The 27,664-nt window shown below is 39.0% G+C and overlaps 1 protein-coding gene and 1 pseudogene across 1 annotated transcript in view; both read right to left on the reverse strand.

Moving 5' to 3' along the window:
* Positions 1–27,664, reverse strand: part of LOC139464225 (uncharacterized) — a 119,470-nt pseudogene that overhangs the window by 50,031 nt on the left and 41,775 nt on the right.
* The window catches only part of LOC139464223 (uncharacterized), a 12,688-nt gene continuing 7,897 nt past the window's right edge, over positions 22,874–27,664 (reverse strand). Inside the window, exons 5-6 of the mRNA XM_071245748.1 lie at positions 24,104–24,186; positions 22,874–23,384 (exon numbers count right to left, since the gene is read on the reverse strand). Of these exons, the coding sequence (XP_071101849.1) occupies positions 22,874–23,384; positions 24,104–24,186 (594 nt within the window). The remainder of the gene's footprint in view (positions 23,385–24,103; positions 24,187–27,664) is intronic.

Raw genomic sequence — 27,664 nt, forward strand, 5'->3', positions numbered from 1 at the left:
ATTACATGGGAGTTTGTTAAACAACCTTTGCTACCCTTCATGGCAATGTCTGAAAATATGGTGACTGGTTGGTGTGAACAAATAAATAACTTTCATGCCATTTAAGGCGAGGTGTTGCTGTCCGATTTATATCTGGTTTGCATTTCATCGGTACTATTTTGCAGCAAACCTTGTTATTCGCAAGGAATCCGGTAGATGGAAGCCACCTTATCCAGGGAGTGTTCTGAGCCTCACACAGAAAGACTTGACCTGCAGATATTGAAATGTATTTTTCAACAACATCCTCTTCGGGAATGGATACACTCGAAATGGGTTCTGGCGCGAGAGTCTGGCATGTTTGGCAAGAGATGGAAGGCTGACGGAGCCAGATCAGGAGAATGGTGTTCTTGCTGAAGGAGTCCAAAGACACATCCGTGGTCATGGAAATGACCGTTTCTCCACAAGCATGATCAAATGCCAGAAGCTTTGGAACCCAACAAATTAATTCATTCTTCACCGCAAAAAGTTCTATGGTAACGGAATAGACACTCCCTCTCCCTCTCCCCCCTCCCTCCCCCTCTCTCCCTCTCCCCCAGTAGTATAGGTAATAGGGGTTCTGGACCACTTCCACTGGAGCTGGATTCATATACCTATACTGCTACTACAGGGGGAATTTTTTATGCCAAAATGATTATGCGATTCAACGATAGTCATGAGATTGACTCCAGCTCACCAATACCTGGGTCCAATCATTGCTTTAGATGAGTCTAAATGGTAATAAAAATATTCTTCATTATTTTTATCGATAAAGCGATATTCAACATTTTTATTAAGTTCTTCGTTCATTTTACTAGGAGACCAGACTATATAACTACACTCTTTTTGTAAATTGATAAGAAACAAGTGATTACCGTATTTGGTTGGTTTGACATCACTGATATAATAAAAACCTTGTGGTAATTCTCTCCATTTAATAGTTTTTTCCATTATTATATATTAAATGTAAGCATTTGTCTAAATGTTATCACACGATAGTAAGCAATTTATTTTTAATCTCCAACCAGTTCTTTGGTTTTGGCACGGAATAATTGACGCGCTTGTTGCCTCCCTTGTTCTATGAACTTTTTTTTCTCGTCTTCGCTAATACCATTGGTCTTATGAGATTTTGATCGAATCTCCTGCTTCATTTCATTGTATTTGGTGAGTTCCGACAGCACTAAACGAAACTCCTTCTCGGATATCTTGCAATCGGCCATTGCTGTCGAAATATGATCCTCGATGCTGTTCAACTTTGCATCGGCGAGTATCCGAATACTATCGTGTTTTAATGCTTTCTTTTGCAACCTACGAGAAATGAATTTTATAGCTATTCCTGCCAGTCCCGAGACTCCAGCCGCTATTTCCATGCCGAGCATGATAGGCGCGGCGATTATAGTTGATAGTAAACCGACACCGGCTACACCGAGTCCCATGCCAGCTACTACAAGAGCGGTGTCAACTCCGTCCAGAGCATTCACGGCTCTGCGATACTTTTTATACAATCCAAGTCTCAACTCCCTATCCTTTTCTATTCGATGTTTTATGTCGCTTATTTGATGTAATCGAAATCCATCAACAGTTTCCATCATTTCATCGAGCGCTGGATATAAACTCATAGTGTATATTACGAATATATAATAGTCTTTAATTGGTCTTGCTTAAATGTTTTGAGAGTATACATCAACCTTATCAAATGTATATTATACGGCAAGAATATCTTAGAAAGGGAAATACTACCACTTTTAATAATTTGAACCCCCTCGAGGGATGTAACGGGTGATGCACCGACATGAATAATACTGCAACGTTGACGCTCGTGTTTCTTGAGCCATTTAATCGATAGACCTGGTAATATTTCGAAGGCATCTACCGGTGCATCTCCGAACAAGATTTCAATAATAAGCGTAGAAATATTAGGTATTGCACTCAAGTTCTGTTTAATATCATCGAATTCTGTAACCAAATTTAAACTAACATTTTGGATTGCCGGACGACTATATAACATATGACCTGGTTTTTCTGGCAGGGGAGTGACTAACACACTTTTTCGTTTTGACGGGATATAGGCCGCGAGTACGATGCCACTATTTATTATCTTAGTTAAATTATGTCCCTTACCCATCATCGCATAAGGTGGGGTAATAACGATATTAAGTAGCCACTTGATGTTTGCCTCGACCATAGTCCATTTATTCTCACTGTTGTAAATAATATTGTACGGAGTGGTTTTAAGGAGTCTACTAACGTCGACATCGCTTAAATCTTCTAGATTACCCGCGAATGTGACTTCTTTCCGCTTGTATACATTATCGTGTAAGTGTAAAGCGTATAACTTACCATTGGTACCGGGTTTACCGAATCCTTCCGTGTCTCCGAGATCGGAAAGCGCAATTGTATTACATTGTCTTATCGTTCCAGGGCCTGATGCATCAACCATTATTTATAATATGGAGTGTTACACTTAAGTATCCTATATGTACAGGTCGGTGTTTTACATCTAATACAGAAATTTTAAGGTCTGAAATAATTCCCTGCTTTAATTTTTTATATTGTAATAACGAGAAAGATTCCGTTCTACCACTATTGTATTTTTCATTTTTCACTGGAACACTTCTGAGTAGAGTTGAAGGACTTTCTTGTTGAATATTATCCGTTGTGCTTATTTGATCAAGATGGATGCACAACTCTTTATAGGGAACTAAATCGGGTAAATAGAGTCCCTGATCTGTTGTCTTGATTACTGTTATTTCTCCTCTCCATCCAAGTGTGTATGCTAAGTTCCTGTAAAGCTTTACATCCTTTTTTCCAGAGTTTAAAATCAGTAACCCATTTGACTCATTTTGTGTTAGACTAATTCCATTAGGCTTAAAAAATTCATCATTGAGTGAGCATACGCTGTAATACCCATCAGGTATAATGTATTTTTGACCATTTATTTCTGTCTCATTATTATTACCTCTCGTAGCATTTATATTAGTCCATCGTGGGTAATACATTACATCGCATAGAGCTACTTCGAGTTGTCCATCCGAGTTATCGATAGTACGAAGCAGTTCAATAGACTGACCATTTGTTATTCCCAGGAGTGTAACATACATATCAAATATACAATGATACTATATCATAACTTAAATATGGAATCAACCATTATTTATAATATGGAGTGTTACACTTAAGTATCCTACATGTATAGGTTGGTGTTTTACATCTAATACAGAAATTTTGAGGTCTGAAATAATACCCCGCTTTAATTTTTTATATTGTAATAACGAGAAAGATTCCGTTCTACCGCTATTGTATTTTACATCTTTGACCGGAACACTTCTGAGTAGAGTTGAAGGACTTTCTAGTTGAATATTATCCGTCGTGCTTATTTGATCAAGATGGATGAACAACTCTTTATAGGGAACTAAATCATGTACGTTGTTAATACCTGCAGTCACTATCACACCGCGTCGTATTGTTATTACCCGATAAAATCCAAGTGCGTATGCTAAGTTCTCATTAATAATTATATCTTCGTTTTCATTGATGATTTTCACTGTCCCAGTGGCCTCACTTTGTGTGATACTAATTTCATTATCAAAATAATTATTAAAAAATCCATTATTAAAAAATTCATCATTGAGTGAGCTTATGCTGTAATACCCATCAGGTATAGTACTACCTCTACCTTTGTCACTTATTTTAAATATCTTATTATTACCTCTCGCAGCACTTATATTGGTCCACCGTTGGTAATACGTTATATCGCATAGAGCTACTTCGAGTTGTCCGTCCGAGTTATCGATAGTTTGAAGCAGTTCAATAGACTGGCCATTTGTTATTCCCGGGAGTGTAACATACATATTAAATATACAATGATACTATATCATAACTTAAATATGAAATCGACTTACATTACTAATCAATCGATTATAGTAACTGCCTATGGTGCTGAATTTTTAGTTAAATTCCCCGATATCTTTGAAAAATACAGAGTCACGGCAACTAGTGATAAAATGGTTCACGATTGGTTTCACAATCCGATGCAATTTTGGCAGAATCAGTTAAACTTTGCCATATGGTGTGCCACAACGGGATGTGGCGTATCTCTTTACGCTCCAGGATTTGAACTGAATAAGTCTGTTATGTCATTTCACGTGTACTATCAGATTAGACGTATACTTAAAGAAATTAGTGCTCCATTACCGCAGGATCGAGCATGGAATTCCACAAATAATAATTATGATAGGTCCGCGTATGAGCGTATTTGTCAGGAATTTAATGTTTCTACGAGTAAAGATTGGCGTATTAAAGGAGCAAACCATGGTCTAGGTGTTCCTTACACAGAGGAAAATAAATCCGTCAAAGAAGAAAGTGATTATGTATATAGAGAACTTAATAAACCTCCAGTTAATTTTGGTAAGTTGTATAGTACCAGCAAACTTTACGCAAGAATATATGATCATTGGCATAAAACCGGTGATTGGTATAAAGGCTGGGAACTTTATAGTAACGATTGGAGAGGGGATATTATGAGTTTTAAGAGTGGTTTAATTTATATTGTTAAAAAATTTATACAAATGAACGATACCGCAGACGCTTGGAATGAATTCCTTAATGATAAAACGGAAAATAATTTTACTAACCCAGGATTTGTAAGAGTTAATGAATCGATAAGAACTTATGTATGGGCAATTCTTGGTGCGCAATCTCAAACACGAACGTCCATTATCGGTTCTGGGACGGCGCTCGATGCGCAAAAACAGTTTGTCTCAAACGTGGAGGACGCCATTAATTCACCAGTTGACATACCATCGTCTATAAAGCGTTTTCAAGATGCATTACAGTACGCTCAATCCAAAGTGGACTTTGTTTATGCGCCGGGACTATACATGTCTCCGAGTAATATGGAACTTAAGATCGGTCAAGTGATAGGCTATAATAATAAAATTGTTATCGCTACCGATCAACAAAAACCAGGTATAAATTCAGATATGAACGTCGAATTAATAACGCAAACGATCACGGGCGAAAAGGGAATAGTCAAGCCACAAACATCTTTTAATGCACAACCATCTACTGATGCACAAGTGTCACCGCATATTGCGGCTAAAAATCAACAACATATCGATGAAAAAACAGCGCTTGTAGTGGGTGGAGTCTCGGTTGGTTTACTCATAATTTGGTTAGCGAACTGATTTGGTGGTTAAATAGTCTTTAGCGAATACGTACAACAACCCTGCAATTGCTACGATCAACCCCCGCAAGTTTTGACTAAGCCAAGTGGTGGTCTTAGCTAATAAATTCAATAGCCAGGAAACAACACTCCCAATTATACCGGGAAGTGCAGCCGCGGCTTTCTCAGCTAGCTTTCCCAGTGCTGAACCTAATGCTTTTAAATGCTTTTTTATCCACTCTCTTATACCGTTTTTATCGTTAGGCGGTGTACCACCACCTGTACTGCCACCTGTTAACGAGAGAGTCAAAGTCGATATAATAAATCCCAACGCGGTTAAAATACTAGCAATTGCTATTCCCTGTTCTCTGAACAATGTTTTAATTTTATCGGCCAGTCTAGTGTCATCGTTTAGGACTTGATCGATAGTTTCTCGAATACGACTGATTTGCGAACGAAGTGCCTTTCTATTACTGGAAGCCGCTTCGAGGCGGGCCAATCTTTCCTCTTCTTAGTTACGCAATCTTTCAGCAACGCGTCGTCTACTGAATTCATCGCCCGCCTGTTCGAGTTTTGTTTTCTCGTAAGCTATATGTTTGTCAATTTCGGATAGCTTGGCTGTATTATTGATGAGTTCTCCCCGCATAGTTTGCATTGCCTTGTCAAGACCTCGTAATTCCCTAATACTGAACTCCGAATGCGTGGAATTATCGTAATAGGTATCTAAGATTTCTCCAAGTCCGTCCAAGGCCACCATCGAGGCTGCTTCCAAATCATCTGTATTAACGAGTTCTTTCCTCATAGTCTGAAGAGCCTTAGTAGTCTTCGCGGGAAGTCGTCGGTAGTCTACAAAACCTAATTCATCACGAACAAAGCCGATGCCTTTTTTAGCGGCTATCGTAGACAAGGCTAGGGGCTTACGAGTACGAGAATGCATAAGATCAATATCCGGAGCGCCACGCAGTCGCAATATTCCTTTACTATCTATCTCAAACTTTGAATATTCACGACCTATTGGAGTAACATAATTTTTATCATCTTTTAATGTATCGTAATAATCATCAACGGCTGATTGTAAAAGTTCATCATTTACGGTTGGGATCATAAAGCTGGTTTCATCAGTACCCTCTTCGATGGTACTAGTATCAAGATCAAAGTCATTATGTTCAAAATTAGTCATTTTTATATTAAACATAGGGTACATGTTTTCAATATAACAATGTCTTCGCAATACGGACGCAAGTTAAACCCACAACGTAGACTTCGAGATCCATTAGGGGTCAAGGCAATTCGTCAGTCTGTAACTATAACTAATAACCCTAGTACCATCGATCAGAATCAAACGCTTCTGGTTCGCTTTCCTAATCTCGGCGCACACGATGTGTTAGTTCCGGGAACTGTCCGACTAGCATTTACGATTGTTTTGAATTCTACCGACGTTAACAGGGAGCCGGTTCAGAACTTAGGCCGTGCTATCGTTAAGAAAATCGCGATTAAAATTAGCGGTAATGAGGTTTTGAGTATCGACGATAGCGATGTATACTATTGTTACATAGATCTCTGGAGAACGGATAAAGAGCGGGAAAACTTAAAGTACCAAGGAATTTGTAATAAGAACACATTGAGACTGCGCGTAGATGCTTCTTATGGTGATGGTACCATCGTAAAAGATCAGGCCGTTGCCGACGCATTAGGTAACAGATTCTATATTCCCCTAGACTTTGAATTACTAGATTCCCACATGCCATTTTATCAAGCATCCTTAGGCGATAGGTTAGAATACGAACTCACTTTTAACGACTACGGTAGAGTAATCAGATCCGCTAATGTAGATGCTAGCTATTCCATTGACAATATCTCGCTCGAGTACGATATGATAACGGATCCCGAATTAGCCAGACAAATTCGTAACCAGTATTCGGGAAGTTTAGCCATTTTGTACTATCGCGTGCTGCGACACCGAAAGATCACGAGGGACAAAAAAGATACGTTGTGGAATATCAATCTAAACGTCCCCACGAGGTCGTTGAAGGGTATTTTAATGTTGTTCGAGGACCCCTCCGATGCGTTTAAAAGAAATACCGAGAAGTTCTACAATCCCAAGATTACGAAAGTAGAATTGACTATCGAGGGCGTTCCTAATCAACTATATAGCCAAGGAATGCTATCGCATCACCAGTGGGATGAGATTAAAAAACTTCCTTCTATAAAACGCTCTCCGGTAGTTAACGCGGTCGTGAAAGATCTGTCTCTCGGGAGTGTATCGATAGGTGAAGTACGCGCTATGGCTCGACATGCGAACAACGGACGATGACCAATTACACGGCAGTGGGAGGAGAATAGAAAATGCTAGCGAGGGTGTCACCATACAGATATCGAAGCTCCTCGAAGCGGCTGGTAAATTAAACATATATTTGTACGTGATTATGGATGCGCAACTTAATATACAAAATGGGAGATTCGTGCAAGCAATCTATTAATAATCTTTTACCTAAAGATCCGCACTGCGCTATCATATGCGGGCAAACGGGTTGTGGAAAAACAGCCTTTATTCTAGATATTTTAGAAAGTCATTATCGGGACGTTTTCGATCACATTATTATTCTGTGCCCGACTATAAGCGTTAATAAAACGTACTTATCGAGAGATTGGGTAATGAATGACGACGGAATACACAGAGTCGATCCGGGCGATCGTTTACAAGACTGTCTCCGAGTATGTCACGAAAAATACAAAGGAGAATCAACCCTTTTCGTAATAGACGACTGCAGCGCGAGTAAAGAATTAACAAAAAAGAAAGATATGCTTTCGTATTTAGCATTCTCCGGACGTCATACTCAACATAGCGTTTGCGTACTGTCTCAAAAATACAACTCTGTCCTGAAAGATCTCAGAGAGCAGACCAAATGGGTAGCGCTGTTTCATTGCAAAGATCGAGATTCATTCGAGGAATGTTTACGCGAAAATGACGTCATTTATACCAAGAAATAACGTGACAAAGTCAGAAAAGTGTTAGCGGCAACGAAGCACTGTAAACTCGTATTAAAAACCGATCAACCAGCTGCTTATGCAATTGCTTAGCAAAAATGTAGCAAAATTATAGCAAAATTGTAGCAAATATGGCAAAATTGTAGCAAAATGTAGCAAAATGTAGCAAATTGAACATTAGCGGTTAATATTACATAAAATGTGGTTCGAAATCCTCATTCTTTCGCAACAGTTCATTATTACGGGATGTATTGGATACGTCATATTATATTATGTTAGACTTAAATATCTCCTTAGGTATTACATTATGGAATGCGACGAACTCATCGAACAAATTCTCAAAGAATCTGATCCTGATGTAGATAAATCTTTTGATAAACATAGAGAAAGACTCGCGGCTTTGGTAGCCGGTGGAAAATGTTCCCAATATTTGGGAGAAAATTATACCATCGAAAAAATTGATAACATGACCGACGAAGAAATTAAAAAACTGTACGCGCGTTACGAGTCTAGACTGGGAGCTACCATGACTAAAACTATAGGGTCGTCTATATTACAACTATATACAGTCGTAGCTAGTACGTTTCTCCCCATCCCGGCAGAACATCGCATGTATTTATGCGAATCTCTAGAGAAAGACCCATTCATCGAACACGCTATAAGCTCAGTGAGCTGTGAGTTTTATCATAGATTCGGAATGTTCTTAGCTCCACTCACCACAGCTTTAATAACGGCTAGGTATTGTCAATTTAAACATACGTGCCCACTAAATAATATAAAGAACGAAGTTCAAATAAATAATGGAGACACAACAGATTGCGGAAACACAACAGATTGCGGAAACGCAACAACAGATTGCGGAAACAGAACCACCAGTGAATGAGAAAACACAAAAACAAGCTAGAGTTACTAAGAACCCCAAAAAAATAGCCGCAGGAAGGAAGGGAGGGCTGGCGCGCAAAGCAAAATTAATAAATAATTCAAATCCGATTAAAACATGGGCACTAGTAGGAGTTGCTGGTATAGCGGCTGTATGGTTCTTTTATAAGACCGAAGAAGACAAAACGTCACCCCCGCCGCAACAACAAGTTCAATTAGAGGTTAGTCCTCATATAATGCTATAAGAAGCATGACTACTCCAGTTACAGACGGTAAAATGTTGGTAAACGCGACGTATCATTCAGCGGTGGTCACCGGCTTGGCCATTGGCTATGCCCGTATGGCTAAAATGCTTACTAAAGCCACACCTCCGAAGCTAGATTTTAATGGATATGACATAGGTATGATGATTCTGGATATTGGATTAGCAATGGCAACGAAGGATATGCTCATCAAACAAGGACTTATCCCGGAAGACATAATGAAGTAATTAAACATTTGAATATTTATATTCATATAAACATTTGAATATTTATATTCATATGGCATCAATTGCGATGATGGTCGGTGGAGCTGTTGTTAATGCTCTAGCTTTTTCGGGGAGTAATTATTTATTTTCCAGTATGAGGGAATCAAACGCTAAAGAAGTTGAAGAGGAGCGTAAACAACATAATAAAGCTTTAGAACAATACCAAGCAGCTCAGTTACAATATACGCAGCAGAGAATGAAGAGATTAGACTTTATTCATGAAAAACTGATTAAGGAAGGACATTCAATTCAAACGTTTAAGGATGTCGAATCCGCCATGCACGAATACTACCTCGTTTATGGGAAAAAACTCGACCCAATACCGATACCAACAATGAGTCAGTTTTATACACCGTCAGAGGCTCAGAAAGACCGAGAGGTCGCATTTGTTATTATTGGGTTATCCGCAGTATTGATTTTCAGCTATACAATAGTTTAGATGTAATTTGCATTTAGACAAGTGATATGATAGATGTATATACCATGAATAACTGCAAGTTTACACTCATGGGGAAGACGACTCTATGTAACCGCCGCTGTGTTGATGTTTACTGCGGTATACACAATTATTACATCAAGCGTGGACACATAAACTATAAGTGTTCTGAATGCGGGATAGGGGTCAAAGGTCATTATTGTTTATGTAAGAAACACGGTGCTGATAGGTTCAGGAATCAGATTATTTATGCTAGGAAGAGAGATTACATCAATGAGAGGAATAGGTTGGGGAGGATACGTATTTAGATATATGAAAACAACCAATTAGACAAATGAATCATTTTGCATATACCATTCAACCACAATGGTTTTTGTCAGAGAGTTAAAAGCTATGGCAAAGCAACGTGGTCTACGTGGATATTCTCGAATGAGAAAAGCTGAATTGATTACCTTACTCGGTTTGGAACCACCCCAGACTGTTAGAGAACTCAGAGTTCGAGCGAGAAACAGTGGGCTGAGAGGTTATTCTCGAATGAGAAGAGCTGAATTGATCGCTTTACTAGATAATAATCAACAAGACGAGGATGATATTCAACAAGAACAAGATGAGGATGATAATAATCAACAACAACAAGAATTAATATTTGTACCCACATCCGCCGGCGTTGGTAAATATCTAAGAGGTTGGAAGATGGATATTAATTCCAACATGGATGTTAACGATATTAAGCCCATCATATCGAGTAAAATTAACGAGGAATTAGATGATTTACAACGTATAAAATACCAGCTGACGATTAAAATGACACTGAGTAAAAGTAACGCAGACGATAGTACCGAATATACCGAACCATATTTCCGTAGCAATCAAGAAGTTATAACCGAATCCGATACTATAAACGCATCATTAGATACATCAATTCAGAGGATACAGGAAACTTTAGAACGCTGGACTAATAGAGGTTCGGGTTGGGGTGTGGATAGAATCGATAGTTTATATTTAGATATAGCGAATTATATGCCCTTCAAAGGTGGATCTTATATAGATTTACCCCCGTATTATAAGAAGAAAAAAGCCATAATTAATGTAAAAAATAAATCCGATGATTGTTTAAGAATGATGATAAGATCTGCATTGTTCCCCGTAGACAAGCATCCGGATAGACCTTCTAGCTATCCCCAAAACGATGGACTCAACTTCGATGGTATAGACGAACCTACACCAATATCGCAAATTGATAAGGTGGAAAAGCAAAATAATTTAGCTATAAATGTTTTCGGACATTCTAAAGGAATTGTTGTACACAGAATAAGCTCCGCTCCGGAACATATTCCCAGAATCAATTCATTTCTGATCGAAAAAGATGGTAAATATCATTATACGTGGATAAAGAGTTTAAACAGGGTGCTATACGATCAAACTAAATATAAGGGAAAGAAATATTTCTGCGAAAGATGCCTGCATGGGTACAGCAGACAAGATCTATTAGAATCGCATAAAGAAGACTGTAGAGGTGTTGGACAGACAGCTATCAGGATCGATATGCCTAAAGAGGGAAAAAATATATTAAAATTTGAACATTATTGTAATCAAATGCCAGTACCGTACGTAATTTATGCCGACTTCGAAGCGCTTATCAAGCCCATAGAAAATACCAACCATAATAATCAAGAGAGTAGTTTTACGTACAAAACTCAAGAACATATTCCTTGTGGGTTTGGATATATAGTTGTAAGGTATGATGGGAAAACAAACACTCCCGTGATTTACAGAGGTCCCGATGCAGCTGGAAAGTTCCTAGAATATCTACAAAACGAAGAGAGAATAATCAGGGAAGAATTATCGTGTAAGAAACCCATGCGTTTGACGATAGATGATTGGAGGGCCCACAAGAAGTCAACGAGTTGTCACGTTTGTAATAAACCCCTGGATGGGGATTCCGTAAGAGATCATTGTCACGTCACGGGTAATTATCGGGGAGCCGCTCATAACGAGTGTAACTTGAAACTAAAAATGAATGCTCAAACAATACCCATCCCCGTTGTGTTTCATAACCTTAGAGGATACGATTCACATCTCATTATGCAAGCTATCTCAAAGACCGACGGCGGTTTAACGTGCATTCCTAACAATATGGAAAAATACATTTCGTTCTCGTTGACTAAACCTATACATTATAGGGACAAGGATGGGAAATCTAGAATAAAACAAAGTAATGGGCTTAGATTCATAGACTCCGTACAGTTTCTGTTATCTTCCCTGGACAATGTAGCTAAAGCGAACAATCCCGATGACTTCGCTATAACAAAGAAATATACCGATAAGATAACTCGTTATTTGTTGCTGAGAAAAGGTGTATATCCTTACGAATATATGGATGATTGGTCTAGATTCGAAGAAACTGAATTACCACCCCTCGAATCATTCTATAGTAACTTAACGGAATCTATAATAACTGATGCCGATTATGAACACGCTCTGACAGTCTGGGATAAATTAGGTTGTAAGAATTTAGGCGATTATCACGATCTGTACTTAAAAACCGATGTACTGTTACTCGCCGATATATTCGAGATATTTAGAAAGACGTGTTTAAAACAATACGGCTTGGACCCGGCATGGTACTATTCCAGTCCCGGACTATCGTGGGATGCATTGTTGAAGAAGACCGGCGTAGAACTAAAACTACTCACAGATTACGATATGCACTTGTTTATTGAGAAAGGATTAAGAGGTGGTATATCAATGGCGGCGAAAAGGTATTCTAAGGCTAATAATAAATTAGTGGAAGGATACGATCCGAGTAAACCCGACACGCATATATTATATCTCGACGCTAACAATTTGTACGGATGGGCTATGAGTCAACCTTTACCCACGGGTGGTTTTGAATGGGTCAATGCGAATGATATCAATGTGAATGATGAGAATAAAGGGTACATACTAGAAGTTGACTTGGAATATCCGAGTTCCTTACATAAAGACCATAACAGTTATCCGCTAGCTCCCGAAAGATTAATGGTTAATAAAGACTGGATGTCGGAATATCAACGTTCATTGATGGGTAATAGTAGGTTAGCTAATGTAGAAAAACTCGTACCAAATTTGATGGATAAGACAAAATATATAGTTCACTACAGAAATCTCCAGTTGTATCTATCGTTAGGTATGAAACTTAAGAAAATACACAGAGTTCTAAAGTTCGATCAAAGCCCTTGGATGGAGCCCTATATAAGGCTGAACACAGATTTAAGAAAGATAGCCACCAGCGATTTCGAAAAGAATCTATATAAGCTCATGAATAACTCGGTATTCGGTAAAACTATGGAGAATCTAAGGAAGCGTGTTGATGTTAAATTAGTCAGATCTAATGAGGAAGAAAGACTCAGGAAACTCATAGCCAGTCCGGCTTTTAATAGAAGCAAGATATTCGATAACGACTTAGCCGCGTTGCATATGCAGAAAAGTAATATAAAATTCAACAGACCGGTGTACGTCGGTATGAGTATTCTCGACTTGTCAAAACACTTAATGTATGACTTTTATTACAACGAACTTAAGAAGCAATACGGCGATAGATGCGAGATTTTATATACCGACACAGATTCTTTGTTGATGGAAATACAAACCGAGGATGTGTATAAAGATATGGCAGAAAAAATAGATATGTACGACACGAGCGATTACCCAAAAGATAATCCACTGCACAGCGTAGTAAATAAAAAGGTGTTAGGTAAGATGAAGGATGAATGTGCTGGGACTCCTATAGCGGAGTATGTCGGATTAAGACCTAAGATGTATTCTATAAAAAAGTCCGATAATGGAGAGATAAGAATGGCTAAGGGTGTTAAGAAGTATGTGGTAAAAAAGCATATCAAACATGAACAGTATAAAGAATCATTATTCAATGGTAGAACGTTCAAACACGAGATGAACTCTTTAAGAAGTTACGATCATAGGATATATGGATTAAGAATGAACAAGACATCATTATCCCCCTTAGATACAAAGAGATGGATTGATAATGATGGTGTAACTACCTATGCTTATGGTTATGGTGGTAATACCGTACTGTCGGGAACTATGAACAACTCTTCTCGTACAAATGCCCTACCCGGTCCATCTTGAAGATAATAAAGAATAGGCTCTCCTTCTTTCATAACCAATCGACTAATGTTATACGTCTTGAGGGACCATATGGGATAGGTTGCGCGACGTAGGCCTCCTTCGAGTTCACCGGGCTGGTATAAATATCTTACCCTTACTCTATCCGGAAGTTTTTGTTCTTTGCCTCTCCTCAGTGCTGAAGATTCGGAAGTCACGGATTTCATTTTAATCGCATCGGATGGTTTCTTCCCTATTAATCTTGTTACTTCATTATTCAGCGCTGATACAACGGCTGATAATCGTGTCACCCATTCGGTTGATCTCAATCGCTCAGATTTCATTTCGATCCCATACTGATAGCCAAACAAACGTTCCGCTAGAGTCCAGTTAAATCTTTCGACGATAGCTTGACTGCGGTGGGCCTCTCTTTCACCACGGACGATTTTGACATCGTGCTTTGTTAAAAGTTTAGTTACCGATCCCATAAACTCTCGACCGGGATCTACTTGAAATAGCTTAGGCCATTTTAGCGGTCCGCGTTTATATATGCGACTCAGTGCATTATCTACTTCTGTTGAATCTTTCGAGGTTAATGGCTCAGCCTCTTTGTATCGACTAGCAACATCCACTACTGTTAAAGCGTATTTATACGTTTTGCGTTTTACCTTATCGTGAGGAAGAAACAAGAGGTCAGCCTGATGAACTTCATTCGTCGTAGAAATATCAAACTTCTTCCTCGGTATATAACGCGGTGCCGGTAAATATATTTGCCACAACGCTTGTTTCTTTAACCAATCCTTGGCCACATCTTTAGATACCTTAGCCGCGGTGGCTAATTTTTTTATTGCTCCTACACCTTTCCAATATCCTCGTGGGCTATAGTAAATTTTATTCATTATTAATTAATATTGATGTTTCCTTTAATACAAATCATGACTATCGTTGAATCGCATAATCATTTTGGCATAAAAAATTCCCCCTGTAGTAGCAGTATAGGTATATGAATCCAGCTCCAGTGGAAGTGGTCCAGAACCCCTATTACCTATACTACTCCCCCTCCCACTCTCCCTCTCCCTCTCCCCTCCCCCTCCCGTCTCCCTCTCCCCCTCCCCTTCTTTCCCTCCCCCCCCCTCCCCCTATCCCCCTCCTTTTCTCCCTCTCCACCTCCCCCATTCAGCAAATGGAAACCTCCCTTTCGAGACCTGTACATGAAACTCTGTGAAGGTGTATCTTAAGGTTCACATAGACCGAAGACGGCTCCAAATACATGTAGATGTCCAGCGTACCTCACTACCGACACCCTGTATCACTTGGTAGTTCACGTGGAACGTTGTAATCATTGTTTTGCAGTGTCTTAATGTAACAACCTGTCCTACCTCTTACTGTATTGCCTGATGATCCAACTACATCCAACTACATCCAACTTCACATCAAATAGCTGACAAACAAATCCATGCAAGGGACATGATGAATTCCTCGTTATAAGCGCAGACGCATAGTTACACAGGTATGTGTTACCTTATCAGCAGTTTTAAACTGTGTCATGTGTAATTCTCGTCAACGGCTGTTTCGTGACCGTGGTGGGAGTGCGGGTGGCAGAGTTGCCTCCCTTTCATGTGGGTGCTGAATAACAAAGTAAATCTAATATCAACTGCCAATATTTGTCTATTCAAAACACTAATACATATGTTTTTATAATCATATATTGCATGGTTACACTCGTGTCCTTCAATCTTCAACAGCACATTTAAATATAATTTTGTTGAATATTCCAGATATTTGAAATTAAGGAAACACACTCGAGTAATAGTATTTTTTCACCGACAGGCATGTACATGTATAAATGTTTTTTCGTGTTACGTATCATTGGAATATTTGTACCAGAAACCTCCTCAAAAACTGAAACATTGTATGTGACAATGCATTTCTCCATAAGACGTAATCTTACTATTTGGACTCAGGCAACTAAGTTATTTTACAGGTGGTGTCAAGAATCATGCATAAATGAGGGTCACCAACCACATGTGATCATGCATTATAGGTGTCACCTATAGGAGTTATTGCGAGTAACATTTCCAATAGTTGAATTTAAAGTTAATAACGCTACGAAATCTCTAGCACCATTCATTCTATGGATCCTCAGAAGTGTGGAAGAAGGAGAAAGTGTTGAATACTCAACATGGAATCATTCAGGAACACCTGTGTCAATCCTTCACCTTACCTGTGTCAATCCTTCACCTTACCTGTGTCAATCCTTCACCTTACCTGTGTCAGTCCTTCACCTTACCTGTGTCAATCCTTCACCTTACCTGTGTCAATCCTTCACCTTACCTGTGTCAGTCCTGCACCTCACCTGTGTCTATAACTTCATGTGTTTTAGTATGTCCTGTGATGCAAAGGGGTTTTGGTCTTCTACTGAATATGCCATTGTACCTAGGGTACATCTATGTGTGTGTGTGCGTGCGTGCGTGCGTGCGTGCGTGTGTGTGTGTGTGTGTGCGTGCGTGCGTGCGCGCATAAATATATACCTTTTTTAACTGTTTATATACACGAATATTACAGTCGGTGTTACCTTCATCAAGATGAACTGCTTCTCTGTGGTATATAGTTGAAATATTATTAAGAGACCTGTGTGGACATAATTAGTCTTTGTGCTGAATAGTATATTGTTTCGTTGAAAAGTGCAGCATGTGCGAAGTCAGACTCTTCAAGTGTCAACGACACACACGTCAGCCCAAGCATCGCAGGGAGCTCTATAGGCGGCACAGGCCTCTCCTGTCGCAGTCCTGTCTGTATTGCCTCATGGGTCGGGTAGAGTTTCTCATCAGACAGGGAGGAGTTGGACTCAACATAGAAGTGTCTTTGTCTGTAGGACGAGGTCACTAAGTGTAACACCATTACCTGACGAAGAATGTTTATGTATATGTATATACATACGTAGAAGAAAGTAAATACATATGGAGTATTTGTAACATCAATGAGAGGACACTTTAAAATAAGAATTTATATCAACGTACTTTATGTAAAAGATGACTTAACAAATTATATAGAGGAATATGTTTTTTAGCTGATCATGTTTAGTCTCATTTACATGTAATACATAAGAACACATTTCAATTTTGAATTTAATAATCTATGCAATGATTAAGTACAGCAGTTCGATGATAATACATAGAATTTAGCTTCTAGAAAGAGAACAAGTAATAAGCTATTGTGTACGACCTTAGATCAAAAGTGGTATGGTATGCAGATGTATAGATTAACACACACACAATTGAATTTTAGGGACATACGATCGCTTGAAAGGAAACTGTTATCAATATGATGGTCCTAGGTTCTTGGTATACAATTCACTTTAATGACGATATAGAAGGACGACAAAATCTGGGTTGGTTATCCTTGCTGTTTAATTAACAACATTCGCCATTCCGGACCTTGTCACGAAGTGGTCCTTGGCGTCCTCCCGTCAAGACAGGGCGGTGCCATTTTGTTTAAAGCAAAAGCAAGCGATATCAGAGTGGAATTTGATTGGTCACAAGGAGGGACGTAGAAGGGACATAACTCGTGATAACCATTGGTGGCGCTAAGACCAACCAAGAAATTCCAGCAAGGGTGGAAACTGGGGTGCTACAGTCAGTTAACTCTCTTGCCTCGGGAGTGAGTGAGGTTTTACGCCGCTTTTAGCAATATTCCAGCAATATCACGGCGGGGGACACCAGAAATGGGCTTCACACATTGTACCCATGTCAGGAATCGAACACGGGTCTTCGGCGTGACGAGCGAACGCTTTAACCACTAGGCTACCCGACCGCCCTTCTTGCCTCGGGAAGATGTCCTTGTATTGACACATGAGTTTCACTGCTTTGCGCAATAATCAAATCTCATGCAAATGATATAAACGTTTTGAAATCGTGGGATCTTATTCTAATATTAGTGCTATTCAACATTTGCTCAATAAAAGCAACAAAAACTTTCCATAGTCATAAAAAATCTTTACTCGCTCGCTATTTTTCATGTAAAACTTTCAGAAAATGAATAACTAATCTATATCCAGCAATGTAAGATTTGGCAGAACGAATTTCGTAATTTGATAATTGTAAACACCGAATGAGTGTCTGCTGTCTGTGATAAAAATAGAGTAAGATCTGACAGTTTCATTCAGTTCACTCTACCTTGAACGTTGAACACAGTATTAGCCAAAGAAATCGCTAAAAGGATGTTGTATTCGTTCGTATTTTAAAGTCAGTGCGTGATGTTGCCATTCATTAGAATGCAGAATATTAAAAAGATGAAACGGAATTGGAATTAACCCATTCTGTCCCAACCAGCTCTTATCCTATGTCTGGCTGCCCTACAAGAAAGGTTTGTAGTTGTTCCCACTGACAAGGCATCAAATAGCATAACCATTATATGTAAGCATCACTACATTAATTGCTTGAACAAAGAACATGGTATAAATGATATATCAAATAATGCCACATATAAGGTCAGTATAACTAAGGAAGAAAATCTACCAAAACCATAAATCAGTACTGTCAACTTTTGACTTGTCTCTAAAAGCTGAGACATGTCCATTCCTCTTTTGTACTGGATTCCAAAGCTAAATAAAAATAAGTACAAAAGAGAGACATATTACTGGGTCCAGCAAATGTACCACAAAATCCCTGCCTCAAAGATTAACCATAATCCTTAATGCAAACAAGGAAGGACTTTCTTTATATTCACAGAAAGTATTTGAGACAAGTGGAATTAATACCATGTGGATTCTCAAAAACTAAAAGGATTTGCTTGACGTTCTGCAATCTCAGAAAAGAACCAAGTTCCATTCTGTTAAAACATTTGATTTTTCAACTTTGTACACCACTATCCAACATGACACACTTAAGGGAAAACTTCATTCCTTGATCCATGGGGCTTTTGTTACAAAATGTGGTGAACACAGATACAGTTACGTAACAATATTCAGAGGTTCAGGGCGCTTTATGAAAAATGAAAGCAAATGCCATCTGTTTACTGAGAAAACAATATGTGAAATGCTGGACTTCCTCATTGATAACATCTACGTAAAATTAGGGGGTAAGACATTTAGGCAAGAAGTAGGCATCCCCATGGGCACCATTTGTGCTCCCCTTCTTGCGGATCTGTTTCTTTATGCATATTCAAGTTTAACTTAAGCTTCAGGTATATCGATGATCTGATATTGTTCAATAACAATCAGATAGCCAATTCCCTTCTACTGATTTACCCACCTGAACTAGAAAAAAGGAGACCAGTGAGATCGCCTCATCTGTTTCATGTTTAGATCTATGCATGAAGATTCAGAGTGACAAAACACTCTCCACCAGACTGCATGACAAGAGTGATGAGTTCAACTTCCCAATAGTCAACTTTCCGTCAGGTCGAGCAATATTCCAGCTGCTCCAGCCTTTGGTGTTTAAGTTTCACAACTCTTGAGATACGATCGAGCATGCTCTTTCAACCCAAGATTTCAAAGAGTGTCATACGACTCTTGCTCAGAAGTTGTTTGATTAAGGTTACAACATTCAAGGCCTCAGTAAAGCTTTCAAAAAGTTTTATGGTAGACATTTGGAGGACATTTCCGAAGTTGATGCATCAGTCACAAACATGATGTCTAATGCAATTCCCTATTTTGACTTGTACCATATGTTCTGATGCTTTTTTCAAGTGAACAATTACCATGGTAGTGAAAAACACACAAAATTACACCCGCACTTTGGTTATGTACGAACAGCATAGTTAATGGAATTAATATGAACATAGTGATATCCAGCTCATAAATAGCAAAGTTTGGGAAAATGCGCAAAAATGGTCCACTCAAAAATCAATAAACACAAGCAATAGACAACCATATACACTAATAAGGAAACAACTGTTACTGCAGAATGAACAACACACGTGGACAGAAAAGAATAGCAATTAAATAATAGATGCGAAAGAATAACCTAGGTTGATTGTAATTAAGCTTTTAAGCACAATAGCATCGCATTTTGTGGGGATCCAGTGAGAACATATCTTTTTAATTCAGTGTCATGTGTAATTTAAAAATGCATGACAATACGCCCATGTGTAGGTGCACATCATACAGGGTTTAATAGAATAATGCAAAACTTCACCTTTTAAAGCATACAAACGCGATTCATTTCCTATAGCATAGTTTACTTAAGGATTGACTGTGTATTTGTTTCGGTTCATTGAGGTATGAATCGAAAAACCGATTGCAAACTGTATGAATCCACGTTGCGGATTCTTACAAAAGTTTGCACATCGGTTTTTCGATTCATACCTCAATGAACCGAAAAAAATACACAGTCAATGCTTATAATTAAATTCGACAACGTAAAACATGTTTTATCTACAATAGTTTAACCCCCAAACAGTTGCATATATCAAAACAGACAAAAATGATGGAATTGATGAACATTACAGGTGTAGGAATACATACAGTGGTGTGACATGAATCAGGTGATCGTTTAATTTATGCACATAACTTGACACGCCTACACAGTCAGTAGCCAATCAACGGAGAGTGGGATTAAAACAATGTTCATTTGACCTGTCAATTAAGGCAAGAGGCGAAAAGACTTGCAACAGTCAGACTGTAACGAACCGGAAGAAATATGTCCGAGAGAAGGCGGCTGTTTCAAATAACATGGTCATTTACTGCGTGATTCAAACATTACCTCTCTGATTACGGTAAAACAGTTGGAAAAAATGCTAGTTAGAAATGAAACGCGAAGACATGAAAGTTGAACCGAGGCGAGCGGGAAAAAAAACTGGCGAGCGAGCCTGCACGTTTGCTGTTTCATTCATTCTCGGCCTTCGGTTTCAAAGGGTAGATTGGACAATGAATATGCATGAAAGTCGCTAAATGTCCTGTGAATGACGATACACGTGAGCAGAAAGGGAATTCCCTCGACTGTAATATTGGGATTCCCCGACATTCCGCAGTAATAAAAGTAGTGCGCAGCTGTGGGCGTGGCTTAAGTTTTTACATTCATTGGGAAATGAATGCAATAACACGTGACCAATTCAGCTAATCAGAATGCAGGAATTTCCATGAACACAACGAAAATTTAATTATACCTCAATGAACCGAAAAAAATACACAGTCAATGCTTATAATTAAATTCGACAACGTAAAACATGTTTTATCTACAATAGTTTAACCCAAAACAGTTTCATATATCAAAACAGACAAAAATGACGGCATTGATGAACATTCCAGGTGTAGGAATACATACAGTGGCGTGACATGAATCAGGTGATCGTTTAATTTATGCACATAACTTGACACGCCTACACAGTCAGTAGCCAATCAACGGAGAGTGGGATTAAAACAATGTTCATTTGACCTGTCAATTAAGGCAAGAGGCGAAAAGACTTGCAACAGTCAGACTGTAACGAACCGGAAGAAATATGTCCGAGAGAAGGCGGCTGTTTCAAATAACATGGTCATTTACTGCGTGATTCAAACATTACCTCTCTGATTACGGTAAAACAGTTGGAAAAAATGCTAGTTAGAAATGAAACGCGAAGACATGAAAGTTGAACCGAGGCGAGCGGGAAAAAAAACTGGCGAGCGAGCCTGCACGTTTGCTGTTTCATTCATTCTCGGCCTTCGGTTTCAAAGGGTAGATTGGACAATGAATATGCATGAAAGTCGCTAAATGTCCTGTGAATGACGATACACGTGAGCAGAAAGGGAATTCCCTCGACTGTAATATTGGGATTCCCCGACATTCCGCAGTAATAAAAGTAGTGCGCAGCTGTGGGCGTGGCTTAAGTTTTTACATTCATTGGGAAATGAATGCAATAACACGTGACCAATTCAGCTAATCAGAATGCAGGAATTTCCATGAACACAACGAAAATTTAATTATACCTCAATGAACCGAAAAAAATACACAGTCAATGCTTATAATTAAATTCGACAACGTAAAACATGTTTTATCTACAATAGTTTAACCCAAAACAGTTTCATATATCAAAACAGACAAAAATGACGGCATTGATGAACATTCCAGGTGTAGGAATACATACAGTGGCGTGACATGAATCAGGTGATCGTTTAATTTATGCACATAACTTGACACGCCTACACAGTCAGTAGCCAATCAACGGAGAGTGGGATTAAAACAATGTTCATTTGACCTGTCAATCAAGGCAAGAGGCGAAAAGACTTGCAACAGTCAGACTGTAACGAACCGGAAGAAATATGTCCGAGAGAAGGCGGCTGTTTCAAATAACATGGTCATTTACTGCGTGATTCAAACATTACCTCTCTGATTACGGTAAAACAGTTGGAAAAAATGCTAGTTAGAAATGAAACGCGAAGACATGAAAGTTGAACCGAGGCGAGCGGGAAAAAAAACTGGCGAGCGAGCCTGCACGTTTGCTGTTTCATTCATTCTCAGCCTTCGGTTTCAAAGGGTAGTTTGGACAATGAATATGCATGAAAGTCGCTAAATGTCCTGTGCATGACGATACACGTGAGCAGAAAGGGAATTCCCTCGACTGTAATATTGGGATTCCCCGACATTCCGCAGTAATAAAAGTAGTGCTCAGCTGTGGGCGTGGCTTAATTTTTTACATTCATTGGGAAATGAATGCAATAACACGTGACCAATTCAGCTAATCAGAATGCAGGAATTTCCATGAACAAAACGAAAATTTAATTATAGCTAAATGCATAAACACTATGATGTCTTATACAGATGACCTTCATGTCGAGTCACTTCTGAATCTTTGCGTACGCAGCAGAAATGTCCTCATCCTGCCCTGGGTTATCTCCATCAGAGTACTGCCCGGATGTTCCATGAGCAGGCTTCCTCGGTTTGTCTACTTGGGTATACACATCCGTCACCTGATCAGTGCCCTGTGCTTTGTTCACCTTGGCATAGAGATCTGAAACTCTACCATCGCTCTTCTCTTCTGAATGTCCACCCCTTGCCTCTGTATTGAAAACTGTTTGGTTATAATAGTCATGGTGTCCTTGCGTCACCCAGGAGTGTGTGCCCAGACCGAGGCTTGAAGGTGACTCCGTGTCGGGTATAAAGCTCTCGTCAACGTCGCCGCTAGTCTTCCTGTGCAATTGCTCCAGCTTGTAGTCATCAGTTCCTTCATATATTGGGTTAGGCACGTATCCATCACTTAAAGAGTTCTGGGTACCGCTTGGCTCGTTCCCATCCTCGTGGTTTTCTTCCATGTGTCCACGTGTTGGATTTGTTTTCTCTAAACTGTTTCTAGAAAATAAAAATTCAGTGGGTATGACGAGGGCTTTATGTGTGCAATACATATATTGCTTCGCTTGTTGTATAAGCATGTGTGCATAGCCTTAATTTTGGAATACTTCTTCTTGGAACCGATGGATATAATAGTTCATACCGAACAATATACCATTACTGACCATGATCGTAAGACCAATGATGGAGTGTTCATTGCCTCAAGGACAGTTGTATGCAAGAGGTCGAAAATGAGAAGCACAACTAAGACACATTCGATATCAACGTAATATATTAAGCCTTTGAATGGCATTTAAAAGTGATATACATAAGGAAGAGAATTTATGGATGTCAACTACTTTATATACTTACTCCTTCATCAGATGAACGGATGAAGCAAATACATCTCACCTGATGAAGGAGTAAGCATATACTTCGAAATGTTGTGTTCCTCATAATAACGAAGTTGACATCCATAAACTCTCTTCCATAAATTATCTTTTTCATGTTTTTACAGAAGAATACGAAATTGGAAGAGTTTACACTGATTTATCTAATATCAGTAACCATGCATGATGATTTTATCAATGATAAATGAAAGAGCACTTACAAATTGCGATGCAATGTATATCTAAGAACACAACGATTCATGCATGTCTAATGTAGAGTGAATGTTCTTTCAGAGAATGTGTGGGTATGTTATTCCCCGATATGGTAATACTAATTGTAAAAGTTTTTACCTTTTCTTTCGTCGTACACAGACTGTGATTGTCACTATGACAGCTATCATGATGACTCCTCCCACACTGCTGCCGATGACCACCTCTGTAAACATATGCCGTAGTATTAGATACATACAGTTTTACATTAGGAGTCATTGTGTACGTCAAACTGTGATCCTATTTTATCCACCTTAATATTAGCAATATTAGTGAAGAAATGTCTTCAATATTAAAATATGAGTCGAATGGACTTTATTGATCAATCTATCTTCATAAATTATACGATGTGACGTCAATAGGGTCAAGTAAACGCCAACATTGATGAAACAGAAGAATATTGATATATTAGCCAGGGTGACATTTTCTTAGATACATACAGTTTTACATGAGAATGTGTGTCGTTGTGAGTCACGAATCATTGTGTCAAACTTTTTGTTATCCATTTTCAGCTGCCTTACTACATGTATCGTCATAAATTATACGATTTGATGTTATTCAATGTGACGTCATTAAACATGACGTCAATAAGTATGTTGGTATCGAGTAAACCCCAACAGTAATGAAACAGAAGAATATTGATATATTTGCCAGGGTGACATATTGTTTCTCCAATATCATTCTCAAGTACATATACACTGTTGAATTGATGGCCATGTTGACGTTTATGATCATCTTGTAACAAAGGCACATTACCTAGCAAAAGTAAATATAAAATGTATTTCATAATTTGACTTAATTATTCGCGGCCTGCCTAGTTGATGCAATGGCATTGTATTTACGTGAGTTCATTAACTGAAAATGGAAGCATGACGAAATGCCATTCCTTTGATCAAATGGTGAAAAAGAGAAAAAAAATACAACCACTGTAAATATGGGGCGCGTTGCAAGACACGAATCGCTTAAAGTAAGTCAGTTAATCGCTCATCCCTGGGTCTGCAACAGCTCGAAGTGGTTGCACTCTTCCAAAATGGCGGTGTGACTACCGCTTGGCTGCCTTGCCCAAATGAAGAACGTAATATAAGAGGCTCGATGACGTGCCCATGAATTTATGACTATTAATGACGACGATGAAGATATGGAGCAGACTTGAGATGCTGGGATGTTAGCTGCCTTTGTCCATTTCCCAGGACAGAATTTCTTTTTCCCCTTTCAAACTCCTATTCGCGTCAGCCGCCATTTTGGTTTCAGAAGGAAACGACGTCCGCCTGCGAATCGCTGTACATCGCTTGCAAGCGATTGGCTTTTGCAAAGCACCCATGGGGACGTTCCCGTATGACGTGGGAATGTGATCGCCTTGCACTCGATCGCATCTGTCAGTGACCATAGATTTCGGTATTTTTAACTGCAGCATTAAGGGAGTGATCACGAAGTGAAAAGAAGTATATTTTTAAATAGAATCACTGTTGTCAGATTTGTTCATGTAAACCTGAAGTCAATGTTAATGTCAATCGATCAGTTGGTGATCAGGAAAGTACTATTGTAATATCTCCACGACTTTGTGCGGTTTGAGCATGCATTATTATTGTTATTGTTATTGTTGAGATACTGATAGATCTCAAACAAGGGACATCACCTAAGGGAGCCTTTGTCCATTTCCCAGTAAAGAAATTATTTTTTCCCTGTCAAACTTTCCGTCAGCCGCCATTATGGTTTGAGACGGAACCGACGTCTGCCAGCGATTGGTGCGATTGCAACTGACTGAAATCGATCAGTTGTGATCAAGAAAGTACTATCTTTTATTATCTCCATCACTTTGTGCGGTGAGCATGCATTATTATTGCTATTGTTATTGTTATCTCCTGAGATAATGTTTGATCCCACACAAGGGACATCACTTCTGGGGTCAAGTATTGAATATTACATGAGCTTCACATCAAACTTCAAACGTTGAATAACTTTGCTTGGTGTTGAAGGAAGAGTTTCTGTTGTTGCAGCTGGAGTTGATATGTCATTATCCATTGGTGAAGTGGCCTCTGACAACACGTTACATATAATGTCTTGAGAGTATTCAGATAGCGATGAAAACAAATGGGTGTGCAATATTCAGTCGAGATAAAATCAATTCTGACCTCACCAACAGGTGACGCGAAACATGAACACCCATCGAAGTCATCGGTGCACGATTACAAGCAATCAGCCCAAGTCGCACCTGCTGATCACAATTAGTCGCCTCGTACAACAACCAACCGGGTGCAATGGAACTTGCCTGACCCGGATTCCAACGAGGTATTAAAACAAGTGAATGTGGCTATATGACATGGTTTCAGCAATAGATAGGGAATTGTGAATTCTTATCAGAGGCAGATTAAGAAAGTCAATGAAGTGTCAACATGGCCATATGGGGATACAATGTCACATCAAAAACCAAACAGGAGTAGAATGAAATGTCAAGTGTTTACAATTGTTCACATGTGATTCATACATAAAAAAGTATACACTTCAAAATTGGATTTGACCAACAATTACAAACGTTATGAAAACGTAATTGGGCTAAAATAATTTACAGTCACCCAGGAAGCGCTGCCTTGTCAAACCCACCCGGAACATTTCGGAGAATGTGAAGACTGCATTACCCAGATTGTCAAAAGGGTTGTATTCCTGGTAGCAAACCCGGGTACTCTCCCGATGTCAGTCAATAGATTAGGAGGTACCAAACCTAAGGCACCGAGAACAATGGGGAGTCGGACAACTTTGTATTTTGGATGCAAGCGTGACATTTCGAAAGCGAGGTCCACATATTTGCCATGTTTTTCCTGAATCTTGTCAATCACATTGTTGTCAAAAGGGAAAGAATAATCAATGCTATAAAGGATTTCATTGGATTTATCAAAAAGGACAAGATCAGGTTTGTTGGCCTGGATACGTCTGAGGCCGTATACGGGCCAATTACAAAGAATTTTGTATTTATCATTTTCCATGACGCCCTCAATATATTCTGGGTCGTACCATGGGTGGACCAATGTGTCAAAACCACAAACATGGCGAAGATGGTAATAAAATGATTGAGCCACCCAATCATGTCGCTTAAGATACTGTGTTTGTGCCAAAGCTGGGCATCCACTGACAATGTGTTGGACAGTCTCATTAAATTCATTACATAATCTTCATTTCATATTTTCATTTTGACGGTTTCGAGAATATGAAAGGACGGGTACAGCATAAGTATTTATGGCTTTAACTTTATTGCGAGCTTTCAGCTCTGAACTCCAAATTTTACATTTGTACAAGTCTACATTTGTACTCTGCCAGAAGTTTTTTCCTTGATATTGGCATTCTGGAGTTTGTCCCTAATCTGCATCCCTAAGTACGTATAGGCCTGACCATCCAGTTCATTAAAGACTTGGATAAAATAAGTAGTCGCTCAGTGAATTCAAAATCCATTCGTGAGGTACAAAAAACAATAAGCTTTTCTGTAGTCTATCCAACAGATTGAGAGGTTACAGTGGTAAGTTTTAGCCTCTTCAAGGATGATTTTCTGAACCAGCAATTGGTCCTTACAACCCCAACATCCTTTTCTGGCTCACTTCTGCTTCATGAAGATAATGTCATTCGAAGCGCAGTACGATGACACGAGATCTG

This window comes from Haliotis cracherodii, unplaced genomic scaffold (genome assembly GCF_022045235.1).
Source record: "Haliotis cracherodii isolate W230 unplaced genomic scaffold, xgHalCrac1.p SCAF_17, whole genome shotgun sequence".
NCBI classification, from domain to species: domain Eukaryota; kingdom Metazoa; phylum Mollusca; class Gastropoda; order Lepetellida; family Haliotidae; genus Haliotis; species Haliotis cracherodii.